The sequence below is a fragment of the Meleagris gallopavo genome, chromosome 5 (assembly GCF_905368555.1).
Source record: "Meleagris gallopavo chromosome 5, MGAL_WU_HG_1.1, whole genome shotgun sequence".
NCBI classification, from domain to species: domain Eukaryota; kingdom Metazoa; phylum Chordata; class Aves; order Galliformes; family Phasianidae; genus Meleagris; species Meleagris gallopavo.
In genome coordinates this window covers 18,398,105-18,413,702 of record NC_139408.1, presented here as the reverse complement: position 1 = coordinate 18,413,702, position 15,598 = coordinate 18,398,105, and the positions used below count along the sequence as shown (strand labels likewise).

General features: G+C 34.7%; 1 protein-coding gene across 4 annotated transcripts in view; it reads right to left on the bottom strand.

Annotated features, from left to right (window-relative positions):
* Window positions 1–577: 577 nt before the first annotated feature.
* PDHX (pyruvate dehydrogenase complex component X) overlaps window positions 578–15,598 on the bottom strand; it is a 79,374-nt gene continuing 64,353 nt past the window's right edge. For all 4 annotated transcript variants that reach the window (XM_085224540.1, XM_085224539.1, XM_085224541.1 and 1 more), the window contains 4 exons: window positions 12,527–12,585; window positions 9,115–9,273; window positions 5,834–5,898; window positions 578–3,783 (listed from right to left, as the gene is read on the bottom strand). In XM_085224540.1, coding sequence (XP_085080666.1) covers window positions 3,519–3,783; window positions 5,834–5,898; window positions 9,115–9,273; window positions 12,527–12,585 — 548 coding nt within the window. In that variant the 3' untranslated portion in view covers window positions 578–3,518. The remainder of the gene's footprint in view (window positions 3,784–5,833; window positions 5,899–9,114; window positions 9,274–12,526; window positions 12,586–15,598) is intronic.

The following is a 15,598-nucleotide window of genomic DNA, read 5'->3' as shown; positions in this document are numbered from 1 at the left end:
TCCTGTACCTTATTCATACTGCTTTCAAAGAAATTACAGTAATGCACAACATTCTGAATGGACGTTAGAGAGTAAAAAAGCATTTGTTATGATCTGATTCAATCCAGGAAAAGATTCAAAGGAAATAAAACGAAGTCGTATGAGACAAGCAAAGTAAATAAAAAAGAAATCAGCTCCAAACCACCATAAGACGATTAATCCTAAAGGCAACTTTTTTTTTTTCTCCTTCATTTTATGGCACAGGAAATCATACCAAGCATGACACTTTGGTCCAGTGATTCTGCGCATTAGTTTTCCCCAACTCACTCAACAACCACATATACTGTAATGCAATCAAAATACAGCTTACTGTACAAAACAGTACATAAAAGCATTTATTCAGACTTCGTCATGCTTATGATTTCCTGCTCAACTTTAAAAGTCTATTGTATACAATAGGAATAATCTCTAGATGAAATAAAAGCATCTGTGTTATTTTGTATTGGTGGAAATGAACATGTGGACCAAAAGATTAGGAGGAAGAAGTACGGTGCATTCACTTTGCAGAAGTGAGAATCTTTAAATTATATTAGGAGGATTCATTCCAGAAATTTTATTGCAAAAGGAATACATGGCAGAAAAAAGAAATAAAAAAAGCCAAAGATTCTGAGAGTAAAATTAAGGATTGAAGTGTACCATGTGCAGTTCATGACTTGCCAACAATCACAATGTCCAAAATAGCTATCCTTTAGTTTTCCTAACTATGCCTTCTTCAGAGGAAAATTATACAAAGAAAGCAATTTTCACCAAGCATATCCTGAAGGCAGACATTTCCCAGCCAACAATAACACAGACCTCAAATTTTAAATTTTAGTGTTTTAACTCAAGAAAAAAAGAGAGGTTTTCATGGTATTTCTTGCTCAGGTACCTAAAAGAGATGTTGGTAGATGTCATTCTAAAGAATAAAACACAAAAATTTGTACTTTTATCTGTGAAATTTTTACTCCAAGGCAAACTTGCTTCAAAAGTAAGCATAAACATTTTACATGGTTCATTTTCTGGGCCATTTCAACCATTGGCCTCATTACCAAATTCTTGATTTCTTGAATAAAGAAAGTCATTGTTTATTATGATTTGTGTGAGCAGCTAGTAATATCTCACTTTTGCTAAAGGTGTAAATGTTGTTGAATGGTACAATTACTTATGGAGATGCATTTATTTGAGATCTGACTGTTACTGTAATATGACTAAATTCCAGAGGTCCTTCACATGCTGATGACTGACAAATCACACACATCCTTTTTCTGTCAAATGACAAGGCTGGCTAGCAGGCATATATAAAGGAAACAGACTTAAAACTTGCATTAGCCTTACTGACAGATTTGCCCCGTTCAAAAGTTGTTTCAGGTTTATTTAACCTGGAAAAGAAGTTGCATTGTCTTTACCTATTTGTGTCAAATAAGGGAAGTATTAGCACTCACATGAACGAAACGGCACAACAAATGATATGTATACACACACAACAGTGCCTTTCAGTGGCTCCAAACAAAAAGCAATACACTGACTTGCACTACACGAACACAAACACATGGAATTACAGTTTTATATGCACATCAGTCATGCAGCCCATAGCTGTGGCCAGGCAGGGAGTAGGTTATAGAAGTGCTGGGGTTCACACACCAACACTATTGAGAAATATCAATCTTCAGCACACAATCATGAATAGAATTGATTAGCGTAAAACTCCAGGAAATACCAATGCATATGTCCATTATTACACAGTAGACTAAACCTGGTAATCAGAAGTTTCTTTCCTCCCTACTGTTACATTAACAATTTAGGAAATTTATGGCATCATAACAAGACAAAGTAGTAAACATTTAGTGAAAACGCTGAACTCAGCATTAACTAAAGTTTTTGTCTTGCAATTATCTTTTTAATTACGGCAGCAGCTCAATAAACAAGTTCTACAAATCTGTAAAATAACCAAAACTTAACAAAAACAACCAGAATAATACAGACTCTCAGAATTCAACTGAACTTATATAATCAGGTTCTGTAAATGCAGTTACTTCATTACAAACACATACATATTTATCTATAGGAAGAAAACTATCTCTGTTCACTTAAGCTTCATGCCACTGAACATATTCCTCCAGCTGAGTTATCATTCAATATATGACTCACAATGGATTATTTCACACCTACGTCATTAATGCATTGGAAAAACAGAATTAATCAGCAGATTTTCAGTGTGCAAAAAATGACCTTTTATACTGCAACCTCTGATCAAAGCCACTTTTTCCATCACAACAGTGCTGGCATAATTGCCTTGGGTTTTAAGTTAACAACAGTATATCAATGAACACCCAAAAACAATATTTTTCACATTTTGTGGTACTGAAGATGATTTCTGAGTTGGGACAGCTGCTAAATTCAATGATTACTTTCTTTTTCTTTTTTTTTTTTTTAATTAAACCAAAGAAAACGTATTACTAATTAACTGGTGCACAAAATTCTGTTTTCCTCAGATGTTGGTGACATCAAACTAGAATCCGTGAAATCTAAAACCAGTGAGATATCATCCATTTCAGACAAGTTTATTCTCATCCCCACCCTCCGCATAGTATGAAATAAAGCAGCAATCTTACAATACTGAAAAAAGATAGATTCAGCTACTATTTAAAAGTGTATTAATGAGATCTAATTATATAAATGTAGCTGGAGATTCCATCAGGTTACTTCACATTCTGTGAAATTACATTCTTATCTAAGATCTAATTTAGTATTTCTCAGAACTTCCTGTCATTTCTCTTCCTTATTCATCTCCACACTCATCTCACTTTGCCCAGTATAGCTTAGAGTAAAGGTGATAAAGAACAGTTAAATCTGTAATGTAACTAAACAAAACCTTTAATTGGTTTATGACTTCTTTGCTCTTATGTCAGAATTCAATGAAATCTTCGTTAAAATTTCACAAACTTTTCTTCAGTCTAAGCTGGATAGTAAAATGTGCTAGAAGCCTGTTGCAAACTGAAAGAAACTACTGCAGCAATTGAAGTCAGCTATTCCACAACCTCAGTATTGATCAGGACTCAGCAGCATATTGCTTAATCACAGTTCGTGCTTACCTCACTGTAAAAGCTAGATATTTAGCCCTTAAAAGTACCTCGATTCCCTTTTAAATTTTATATAGTTTTGTTTTTTAAGCTTTTCTTTACAGAAGAAATTTAATTTCTATGCACACGTTATGTGCTATTAGTACTAAATGTTTAAAGAAATGTAATGTGCTAACTTTAAGGTCTTTAGCTTTACAATATAAAAACTGGTCACTGGAAATGACTAAAAGCATGAAAATTTATATTTTCCATGTTAATTCAATAAATTAAATATTTTAACTGTCTATCTCACACTATTTACTCTCTCTATTCTTACTTGGGTTTGTTTTTCTGTAACAGTTCTGTCAAATCAGGAATCAATCTTCACTGAGTTCAGTGAAATCAGGAATCAATCAAATCAGGAAGCAATCTTCACTGAGTTCAACACAAGGCGAGACGTATTGGATTCTCAATGTTAGCTTTCAAGGTTTCCAGAAACTTTGAGGCCAGTTCATCATCTACTACACGACCATCACTTGAGAGAGTCACTGTCATGAGCTGATGCTGCTTAAGTTTCTCATTCCCTTCTTCATCTTCCACAATCTTGAGCTCTGGTCTTGCTCGACCCACGGCTAGGATGCAGGCCTGTGGTGGGTTTATGACTGCAATGAAGTCGTTGATGCCAAACATACCTAGGTTGGAGATACTAAACAAAAATGAAAAGAGTTACCATTAATATCAGAAATAACGTAACCCCCAGAAGCATAAAGTCTATATTCAGTGATTACTATCAGCTAATTTCTTTCTGACGATCAATCACTCATGAAGAAGCTCTGAATTGGATTTCAACTGGACACATTCAGACTCTCAGGGATTTGAGTTTTTTAATTACAACTAAAGCATCTGTTCCTCAATTCTTCTTTCTTTATAGAACTATATCCTTGCATTACACTCTACCAGACACAATGGCAGTTGCAACAATTTTGCTACCTGGGAATACACAGTAACATCCATAGTTTCTTATATTTTCCTAAAAATATAGTTTTTCCAAAGAGTAACTGAATATATTGTAAGATACCACAACATTACCAAACAAAACAACTCCTGTAATTTCCTGTCCCTATTCCAAACCAATAATCTTTTAGAGCAAACCTCACAACTTGAAGTTACAATGGCTGCTGATAACCAAGTTGTATGGTTTTCGAATATCTAGCTATCAGAGAGACACAAAAAAGCCTCATTACAACTTTCTCCCTTGTCTGTGTCACCAGCTGGGAAGTAGAACATAAGGAAGGACTGGACCTTCATGATAGCTTGTTTACCAGAGAAAGCTGGCCCACCATATCCTCCTTTCTGTTAGTTACTGAAAAAAAGTGGAAAACAAAATTTGTCTGCCCACAGTTATTCTCCTGTAGGCAATTTTTGTTGAAGTTTTTATCCACATCTCTGAAGCACCATTTCTACACACGTTTTCTATTGAAGGACTCACAGATTCCCACAACCACTCCCCTCCAGCATGACACAGATACTTACTCCAGGCAGCTGCATCTCAGGCACTTGACTATATATTAGAGCAATATTTCTGCAGAACAGAGCAATTTCTAGTATTATTCTCATCACTAACAATCAGCTATAGAAGAACATTAATGATGAGCATTCAGACTTAGCATCTGAAAACTGGCAAAAGTGTGCTATGCTAATATTTGTGTAACAAAAATGTTGTGACAATCCTGTTTATTCTAAAATACAGTATATTAATTTTTGGAAATTGAAAGCCTGAAAGGTCAGTTAAGAATTTATTGTGCAACTGTATCACTACCTTTATGCAAATGTTTAATGCAAGCTATTTATTTCCTATAATTAAGATCGCTATCTCTTTTTGCAGTTTATTTTATAAAAAAAAAAAATCTACTGAATATATATGATCTAAATTGTAGCTACACAACTTTGCTATAGCAATTTTATTTATTTATTTATTTACATCTCAGGAGACATTCTTCCAAAGAATGAATTCAAGACAAACAAGGCATCACTGAACGCTGTGCTACCTCTTCAACAAACCATTTAAAATACTTGTTTCAAAAGGAAGCACATAAACAGGAAGGGGAATGGCTGCTTACAAGGGTGGATAGGACAAGGGGAAATGGTTTTATACTGAGACAGGGGATGTTTAGGTTAGATATTAGGAGGATGTTTTTCACTCAGAGGGTGGTGACACTCTGGAACAGGTTGCCCAAGGAGGTTGTGGATGCCCCATCCCTGGAGGCATTCAAGGCCAGGCTGGATGTAGCTCTGGGCAGCCTGGTCTGGTGGTTGGCGACCCTGACATAGCAGGGGGGTTGAAACTAGATGATCTTTGAGGTCCTTTTCAACCCAGGCCATTCTATGATAAATACGTTTTCCTTACTACAGGATGGAATCAAAGTAAAACAAACAAACAAAAAACATTCTTATGCCATTGTGAAGAAAATAGGTGCAAAAACAAAAGTCAGAACTGCCTCGGTACAAAAAACTTGAGTGTCTCAGCAGGCTCTAATGAATTTAACTTGCTGAAGACATGTACTAAGACAGTAATTTTCCCTGATACTTGGCACTTGGACTAGGCTCATAATCATCCATCATAATCATCCCATGGAGTTTCATCCTAAATAGATCAATATTTTAAAAGGTAATGCATTGACACTTAGTAGAATCTCTGAGAATAAAGCAATTCTAAACCCACAATGCTCTTATTAAACACTGCCAGGAAGTGTTACCTGAAAGATCCTCCCTGGTACTCTTCAGGTAACAGTTTTCCATCTCTTGCTTTCTTTGCTAGAGCCTAAGAAAATGCAACAAGAAAAAAGGAGAGAGAGGAAAGAAATTCAAGCATTGTAACACTAGCATTGTTTCTACTTCATTAAGACATTTTACGTGATGTTTAACCACAAAAAAAGTTACCTGATTTTGGTGAGCACTGTAGTGACACTATTTGTAATTGCAGTGATCAGTCAGACAAGACCAGGACACAAATATTCATTTTTCTAATTATACTGGCAATTCAATATAAGCTGTTCTCTCACTGGACAAACCCTGCTCCAGCTTTCAAAACAAAAACTTCCTCTGTAGTGTTTTTAATATAACAAAAATAACCTGGCGTTATACTGATGAGACAAGTACACAATATTGCCCTCAACATAAATGTAGGAAAAAATACCACCTAACACTTCAGAAATTTCTGTTTGCATTTTCCTTCTGGTTCAAAATAATAAAACTAATTAGAGTTTCCCAGTGGACTCCATGAATACATACACACGTTCTACAGATTTTCTGAAGTGCCTTCTAGGAACCCTCTCCTCCACATATGTGCTATTCAGCAATCACAGGTGTTTCCTATGAATATCTCCATCCCAAGAGGGCATTGCTACGAACTCTCATACCCCCTCTTCCCTGCAATGGATCTCAAAGAAATCTCTCTCTGCTTTCCAGGAGTTTTCCAAAAGCATTTCAAGCATTTTCCATGAGCTTTCTAGCAGTCTTCATTCATCCCCCACCAATAGACTTAATTTCCATAATTTTCCATGCAACTTCAGAGAAATGCTTCCTAGGAAGTCTGCTTTCTAGAAATTTTCCACATATTTTCCAGCTTTCCATATCCCAACCACATTCCACAGCAATTGCCCCAACATATTTTCCCCATTTTGTGAAATAAACAAGAGGCATTACTTTCAGAGCAACCTTTGAAAATAAGCTTACAAACAACATATTCACAAGTACTCCTTCACAGTATGACTTCTTTATAACCTCTGTCAGTGATAACAGACAATTGCCAATTAAAAGCAAAACTGGAATTAACTGACTATAAACGTAAGTGTAGACATGGCTATTCTGTTCATTTAAAATCTTTGTGTTTTTAGAATACTTTCTTACATAGGACTTCATACAATTAAGCATTAGCACAATAATCCTTAATTAGTTCTAAGGTATTCATACTATTGTTTACCAATTTACAACTGTACAATATTTCAGAATTATAAAATCACCATCATAATTGATTGGCGATATAATATAGCTTCTGGTGTAACGTTACTACTCATCCATGTAAACTTATGAGTTCTACTGCGACATGAAAAGGGATCAACTCATGTGACAACTATAGCTACTAACCAACTCATTATCCTTGCGGAAGTTTATTTGATAATGACTCTACCTCCACCCACATGCAAACAAAAAGAAGCCAATTCCATCATAGTTTCCATTTATGACAGTCGCCTTTATCATTTTCTACCATATGAAGAAAACAGATTGCTTAATTCTTTTGATGGGTATTTTTCAACAGAAATAAAATCTTGGCACATCCTCTTGGCCTCCTTCATGAGGCAAGCCCAACTTGCACATGCAGGGCAACATCCACGACACTGTTGATCCTGTTAAATAATATCTTTTTATACAAATGTTCTGAAAGGCCACAGTATTCTAACAATTGCAGTGCTTTCAACTTAGAAAGAAACAAGAAGCTTAAAGGAATTTCATTCTAACTCACTGCCCACTAAATAATTCAAGCTTATATCAAGTTCTGAAGAAGTTTTCAAAAATTGTCTTACTATGGATTTAAAAAGTTAAAAGAATGACAGAATCATTGAATAGCTTAGATTGGAGGGGACCTTAAAGATCACCTAGTTCTAAATCCCCTGCCATAGGCAAGGTTGCTGGCCACCGTATCAGGTTGCCCAGGATCCCATCCAATCTAGCCTTGAATGCCTCCAGAGATGGGGCATTTACAGTCTCTCTGAGAAGCCTGTGCTAGCACCTCACACCCTTTGTAATCTTCTATCTTCTATTTGTATCTTCTAAACATGTAACCTAAATCTTTCCTCGTAAGTTTAAAGCCATGTCCTATCACACTATCAGACTGTAAATAATCTCCTTCTTGTAAGCTCCCAAAAAGGGTACATTGATTATTATTTTAGGCTTCCATTCATCTCTGAATAACTACTGAACTAAAAGATAATAACTATGGGAATACTGTTCACACAATAGGGTCAATTTGAGCATACTTGCAATTGCACTGAGTGATGAGAAATGAAGAATATGCTATTAGAATGCATATGGCCTGGAAAGAAGTTCCAGAATTAACATGAAGCAGGAGACATACCAGCAACCTATAGAAAGAATGCACCTATCAAAACACAGTGAGACTGGTAGAGAAACAGATGCAGTTTCCCAGTTTGAGTCTCCCCATCTGTGTGAGAGGTACATATTTATTTCATTGTTCTATGGGAATCTTTTTCTGTTATAACTTCATTAGTTCCTTTCTGGCAGTTCAGACTTATAATTAGTTAGACTTATAAAAACACAGCTTCTGTCCAGTTTCAGGACAGTTTCATGCCTCAGCAGCTACTTTCATTGCATTCCTGAGATACTGAAGGTCTTAGATGACCTCACTCATTAATGACACTCATAATGGCACTCATTAAATGACAAAGAAAAGTTCAGATTGGTGCATTTAACATTCACTGTATTTTAGTCTGCCACAAAACATTTCTTCTATGGCTGGCAACAACTGCCAAGAGTTCAAGTCACTAATGGGCACCTAGCCTATGCAAAATACTGCTCATTAGTACAAGGAGCTTAATGTTATCTTTGGAGTGACATTCTCAGCTGTATATTGAAAAGCTGTGGATAATGCACAGAGTGTAACAGAAGCAGCCTCAAACAGATCTCTGGGATAAGGAGCAAAAAACCTCAAATTCAAAAATCGAAAAATACAGAAATTACCTCATGAGGATTACTGAAATACATCAATAGCAATAAAACACAGAAATCAATACAGGCTTATTTTTCAAACAGTCTAGCCCAAATGCAATTAAATAACATGAGGGTTAAGTTATGGTTCATTAAAAATAAACAGTTGCAAAATTAACAATAATTAAATATAAGATCCATTTCAAAACTGCTTTTCTTGAAATTGATGTGCATCTGGGTCATGTTTCATTTTCCAAAAGATGGAACTACACAGCTATTATATTCCTCAGCTTACTATACACTCCAGTCCTACCTTTGCAGAGGCAGCAATTTCCTGTATTCCTTTGGCAGGAACATCTTTTATGATTGGTGTAATGAGACCTCTGTCTGTTGCCACAGCAATAGAAATGTCAATGGAGTGCAGCTGCCTGCAGCCTTCTCCATCCCATGTTGCATTCACATCTGGCATTTGCTAGGAAAAAAAAACAAAGGGAAAAGAAGGACAGCTGGTAAAAGAACAGTGGTACAATCAGTTATCAAGAGAAAAGGACAATTCTGTAAGACACATAGCTAGACAGATACATGCATCCACACAATTAATTGGTGCATCAGATTGCTGTCTGTAAACGAAGGCAAAACAATAAGTCACATCTGTCATCAGGAATGCCACAAGCCAGAAAAGAAAGTAATACAACATACATTATTAGTTTGATTTAAACTTACTTTGTCAAGAAGTATGAATGTATACTCCAGGAACAGAAAATATGCAATTTCAGGGGATCCAGCTTTTTTTTTTTTTTTTTTTTTTTTTTTTTTTTTGTGGTACTACTGGAAAACTAACAAATTAACAAAAACCTCCAGATTCCTTCAGAAGTCACTGATACCACCTTCTAAACACTCAGCACACAGACTACAAAGCAGTGTTATTTCTCCCCCTAAATAAATCACAGGACATTAACTTGAAAAGTGCAAAAAACTCATATTGTTCTGTACTCATGTATTATTTTCCAGCCTTATCTCAAGTCTGACTCTTAACAATGGAAGCTACAGAGTATGCTGCATGTATACTCAGTGTTACTGGGATGAAGTTCTCCCAATGTGCTTTGAAAGTCTTTCTATGCAGACTCAGAATGAAGATTCAAATAACATTTACTGATAAGTTTAATGAGGTTTTTGAGTTTACCATTTAAAGACAAGTCAACTCATTGAAAAAAAAATAAAAAGCAAACAACAGAACAAGACACATAGGTGAAGTCTCAAGTAAATGGTCAGAGATACTGTGCAGATACTACTTTCACAAAGATTTGTATTAAGTGACCTTAATGAAATTAGGAAACTGAAAATTGACATCATATTGCAGGAGAAAAAGCAAGAGAGGCACACAGATAAGCTCAATTCATTGAGATGCTAATTAACACGTCATGTCACAATTTCTTTAATAGAAAAAAGGGAAGAAAAAAAAAATCAAGTGCAAAGCTCAATAAAATAAAATAAAATCTAAATTACACCTAAGTAAATGTTGGAATTAGAAGATTACAAATGAAGAGCAAGTGAATTGTTAAATAAATAAAACAACCTTAAAACTGGTCGACAAGGGTTGTGGTGTAAATATTAGGATTTATATTTTTTAAAATTAAGACAGTTTCCTGGAAGAAAAAAAAAGTCCTATTTCATTATTTCAACTTCCAGCAAGAAAATGTCTAGATGCATTACATAGGAAATTAGATTATCTAATCAATACATAAGTAATATGGCCTTATCATTTTACATGAATCAAAGCAGATGTCTTTCCATATGTAGATTTTTAATAACATGTATGCTGCTCTTCACATACAGGTAATGTAAATCTATTACCAACTTGAGTTGAATTTTGAATTTCTTTTAATCATAGTTACTCAAAGCTACATTACTATCTTAGATTTACTATTTCAGATACATTCCTATGTAAGATTTTTGCTGTAAAAAAAGAAGAAAAGTAAATAATCAAAATGAACCTCCATGTGGAAATGTGAACATTAGAAATATTATCCCTAACTGAAAGCCAACAGTGTGTAAGGCTACAAAAGGAAACGTTATTGAAATCAGAAAAGATAAAATGATAACCCTACAACAAGTTAACATGGAAAGTAATAGTTTTTGTGGAACTGTAAAAGCCTCTGCTTCCTTTGTCCTCAGTGACTAGGACACATATTCATACCAAGTATCAGCATTTAATATAGCACAACAATGTAAAGTGAATAGCAATGCAAAATTACTAGAGAAATCTTATTTTGATATACTATCTGTTCCATCACCGTGCTGAAACAATCTTTTACAGCGTTATGAGAACTGAAACAGAATTAGCATATGTCCATGGGAGTAGCTCCTTAGCTTAATTTCCTCCTTCAGGTTTTAAATAGTTAAAACAGTCCTGTCAAATGAGGAACATGGTTCTCACCCTTTCTATGTTTTTATCTTATTGTGAAGTAATACAACTAAGCAGAAACCTCACACGTAAGTTTTAGAAGCTGTTGCTCAAATGATGCAATGATATAAGAGAGTTTACCTCTTCATTCACCATATGGCTAGAATGCGTGATCACTGTGTGAACAGGAAGGTATGGAAAACAAGTCCACAGCAACACCACATTGCTTCAAAACCTGTGTTCGTCCACTGTCACATGTAACTATATTGCCTGGATAGCAAGGGCAAATTCCGCAGGGATTCTTGAGGATCCAGTGTGGATTCCTACCAAGTTATCTTATTATAACAGATCTATTCCAGCTAAGAGTGGTCGCCAAACAGCAGTATTGTTTCCTCCTGAACCTCACAAATACTGGCCTTCAGATTAGTCAGGACTGACATCTCTGACATATTCTGAAATTAAATGTAAACTGAACTCAAAACAAGCACTCCACATTCAAGTAAAATCATAACAATTCCTTCTTCTCATAAATTTAGAAAATGACTAATTTCATATTTTTCCAAGTGATCTGGCACCCTCTGGACTCAGATCTTCAAAGCATCGGAGTTCTTCTAACGAATCATTTCTGAAACTTCTCAGTTTCAGAAATCTAAGAGATACTGTGAATGTCTTCTAAGCAGAATAACTGACAAATTGGAAGGCAATGCATCCAGTTCCACATAAAAAACAGTCAAGTTACCTTACCAACACTGTGAAGCATATAGCTTGGCATATAAAGAGTAGGTACTATTGAAATATAGAATTTTAACTTCAGGATGTATTGCAATAGTTGAACCTTTACATTGATAAAGGGAACAATTGACAACTTACAGAAACAAGCAAAGATTGGTTCCCTAAAGAACATTTAATTCAAAGCACAAGTGACCAAGTACGTCATTGAAATACATCTGAGCTAATACACAATACAGGTGTAAGACTTCAATAAATATTTGTTTAAAACTTTAAGAAAAAAATAAGATAACCAAATACACTATCTTGCCAATTGCCTCAGCCTGCTGACAAAGCATCAACTGCTATATCACCTGCAGAGTTTCTGCTCATAACTGTACTACAGGGACCATTACTAAAAAAGCTCACTTCTACAGTGCACAGTATAGACAGTGTGGAGAATTCTACCTACATAGCTCAGAAGAACTGACACTAAATGACAAAGCATTAGAAGCTTTGCTATGATTCCATTCCTATCTCCACATAGTCTTACAAAATACTGGTGTCTTTTGCAGTTCACTATAAAATGTGTTAAAGTCAATTATTCACTTACCTTGAGGGTAACTGCAGCTGCCTTGATAATAAAATCATTTACAGATACTTTAATGTCATCTGAAAAAAGAAAAACACCACTGCCTTTAAGATGCGTTTATCAGACTTGTGTGATGACAAGATTACAGTAAATCAGTAGATTTGCTTATTAGAAACAGTGCCAGAATGTAACTCATCTTTATTACCATAAAAGTGAGAACCCTTTTCCTCCTCTTGTAACAAAAGGAATATTAGGAATGAAAAGTCTCCTCAGCAGAGACATTCCTTCTAGTTTTTGATATAAAGTTACAGCAGTTGGAAACTTGAGTATTATTATTATACTCGTTCCTATGAGAAGTAGTCCATGTGTGGTTTATGCATTTTGTATTTACTTTCCATGTAGAAAAGTACTGTAGGATCTAAATACACAAAAACAACACTGCATGTTACTAATCTTCATGTACTTTCACGCATAAGCTGAAATAATTGCAAGATAACTTTTATTCAGCCATGATTTAAATGTATGTCATTGTCCAGTTACCCCTGGGGCCTTATAATAAGAATTATGAAGGTGAAAGCATCTGTGAATCCTTAAATTGAGTTAACAATATATTTTAAACTGAGCTGCAAAATAATACGCAAGTAAGCCAGTTAATTAAGTAAAGAACAATACTACATACAAGAAAGGTAGCATTATCTACAAACATGCAAAATAACCTCCACAGGACTGGATTGTATGTGAGCCTAAGAAACACTGCATATAATTCACTACATTTGCTTTCTTCCCATAACATTTGGAAGAATGGATAGAAATGATTGCTAAATATGTGCTGCATTATTTTTCGTGAAGGTTTTAGGACTGAAGTACTGACTACAGTCATGACTGGCAACAGAAGTAAAGCTTACAGATACAATGTAGAATATTCCATACTTGCTATAGAATTATCATGAAGATATATCTACACAATATTAAATACATAATTCTCATAATAAGGTGAAATTTCTCAGCTGCCATCATGACGGCTGCCAGACACAAAAAAAATCAAGAAGCAAAATTACTTATTTTTTGAGAATGTTTTTTGGCATTTAATACACATACCTTTAAGAATGCTTCTGTGAAGTTAAAGTCATTTATAGACAACTATTAAGTGAATTTCTCTTATGTGATTATTAATTTTGAGGAATTAACCAAGTACCACATAATTGAATAGCAATACATGCCACAAATAGCAATTTATGTGTAAGGAGAAACCTAGAATTCTAACATAACAGCATGGAATTTGCACTGATGCATCTGCATATCAGACAAATCAGTCATAAAGGAGTATAATTCAAAGAAGTTCATCTGATAATATTTTAGCTCAAATAATCAAAAGTTCATAGTAAGGATGAATGCAAGTAACCATTCCCATGACAATTTTGTATCTCACTTCTTATGGCCTGCTACTGCTATTTATGTGCTTAAGGTTGATATAACATCAACATTGCATACTTTTTTTACATTAACATTTGAGTAAAATGTTTGAAAAATAAACAAAGTTCAAGTAGAAAAATGCTCTGGTTAATCCTGCCTTCAAAACTAGTCATTCCAAACTCCAGTGAAAGGGAAGCAGCTCCTCTTCATCATTTAGAAAATGGGAACATATCAGTTTAATTTGATTTAAGATCTCACAAATGAAAAATTAAGTGTAGGCTTGCCATACAACAGTAAGCCTCCAATATCACCATTCTACAGCTCTCTGTGACACTAAGTGGATGAAAATACATTCACAGGATAGTCACAGGAACAGCAAATGACTACGTGCCTTACACAGTGATGCTAAAGCAGAAGATCTCTGTACTGCGATACCCATTGGAAAAGACAACCTCAGTTCCTAGAAGTACCTGGATGCTATGGAGTAATTCCATAGAAGACTAAAACGAAAAAAATCAAATTCAAACAAACAAAAAAAAACAACCCCAACATCCACAGCTATATATAACTTGATTTACCATGAATGCTAGTGAACCTTGTCATGAAGACAAGAAAATTACCCTTTGAATTTTGCTAACATTGGCATTCAGAAAATTTACAGATGAGACAGTAAGATCCCAAAGATCCAGGTATTCTGTCTAGGGCAATTATAATACGAACTTTTTCAGAAAAAAAACCAAAACCAAAACAACACACCACTATCTTCTCTTGTGATGCTTAAAACAAAAAAATAAATAATCAAAGGAACAAAGAAAGAAAACACATCAGAATAAATGAAGATGACTAAATGGCAACAGCAATAACTTTTTTGTTTAATTGAATGATTTCCGTACGACTTGCCTAAGTAATATCTACTTGTGGATCATCACCCAAAGCTGCAACAATAAAAAATTACTTTGAGATTATTAAGTTACAATGTGTCACTGGTCATAAGTATTTGAAACCAGAAATTTTTTCATTAACTTGACGGTTGTCTTGAATGACTACATTACAACTGTACAGGAAGGTAGTAGTTTTCAGTACTTGCCATCTCAGGGCAATGTATGCATTTTCATGCCCCTCATTCTTATATGCAAAGTACTCACTGCATAGTGTGCATTAAATAACTTATTAAAAAAAATAATGTTATGCCTCATCATACAGTCACTAAACAAAGGGCCTTCAGACACTTTTTTTAACTGAAGTAACAACTTTTACATTAGGCTATGAAGCATATGTGGACACATCTACTTTGTCAAACAGAATTAAATAGTTGTTCCTGTAGCCTGAACTACTGCAGTGCAGAAAATTAAATTTCATAAAACGGAATGAACAAGAAAATTAAATTTACAAAGCAGCAGAAATATAATCTGAGTGCCTGGAATAGATTCCAAACATTGTAGATATTGAAAATTCAAGTTTTGTAAAAATTAAGCTATTCTTTCACCAGCATTATAAACTGAAGCTATTGAAAGATAAATTAATCAATATTTTCCTGATTTGATTTGAAAAGGGATTTGCTCCCGTAAAAATGGAAATTAATTTTAAAAGGTATGGCTAATCAGTTTGGCTGCAGCTAACAAAACAGATATTGACTGATATCAACCAATTTCCAGTATATAAAATATATCACATGTGAAG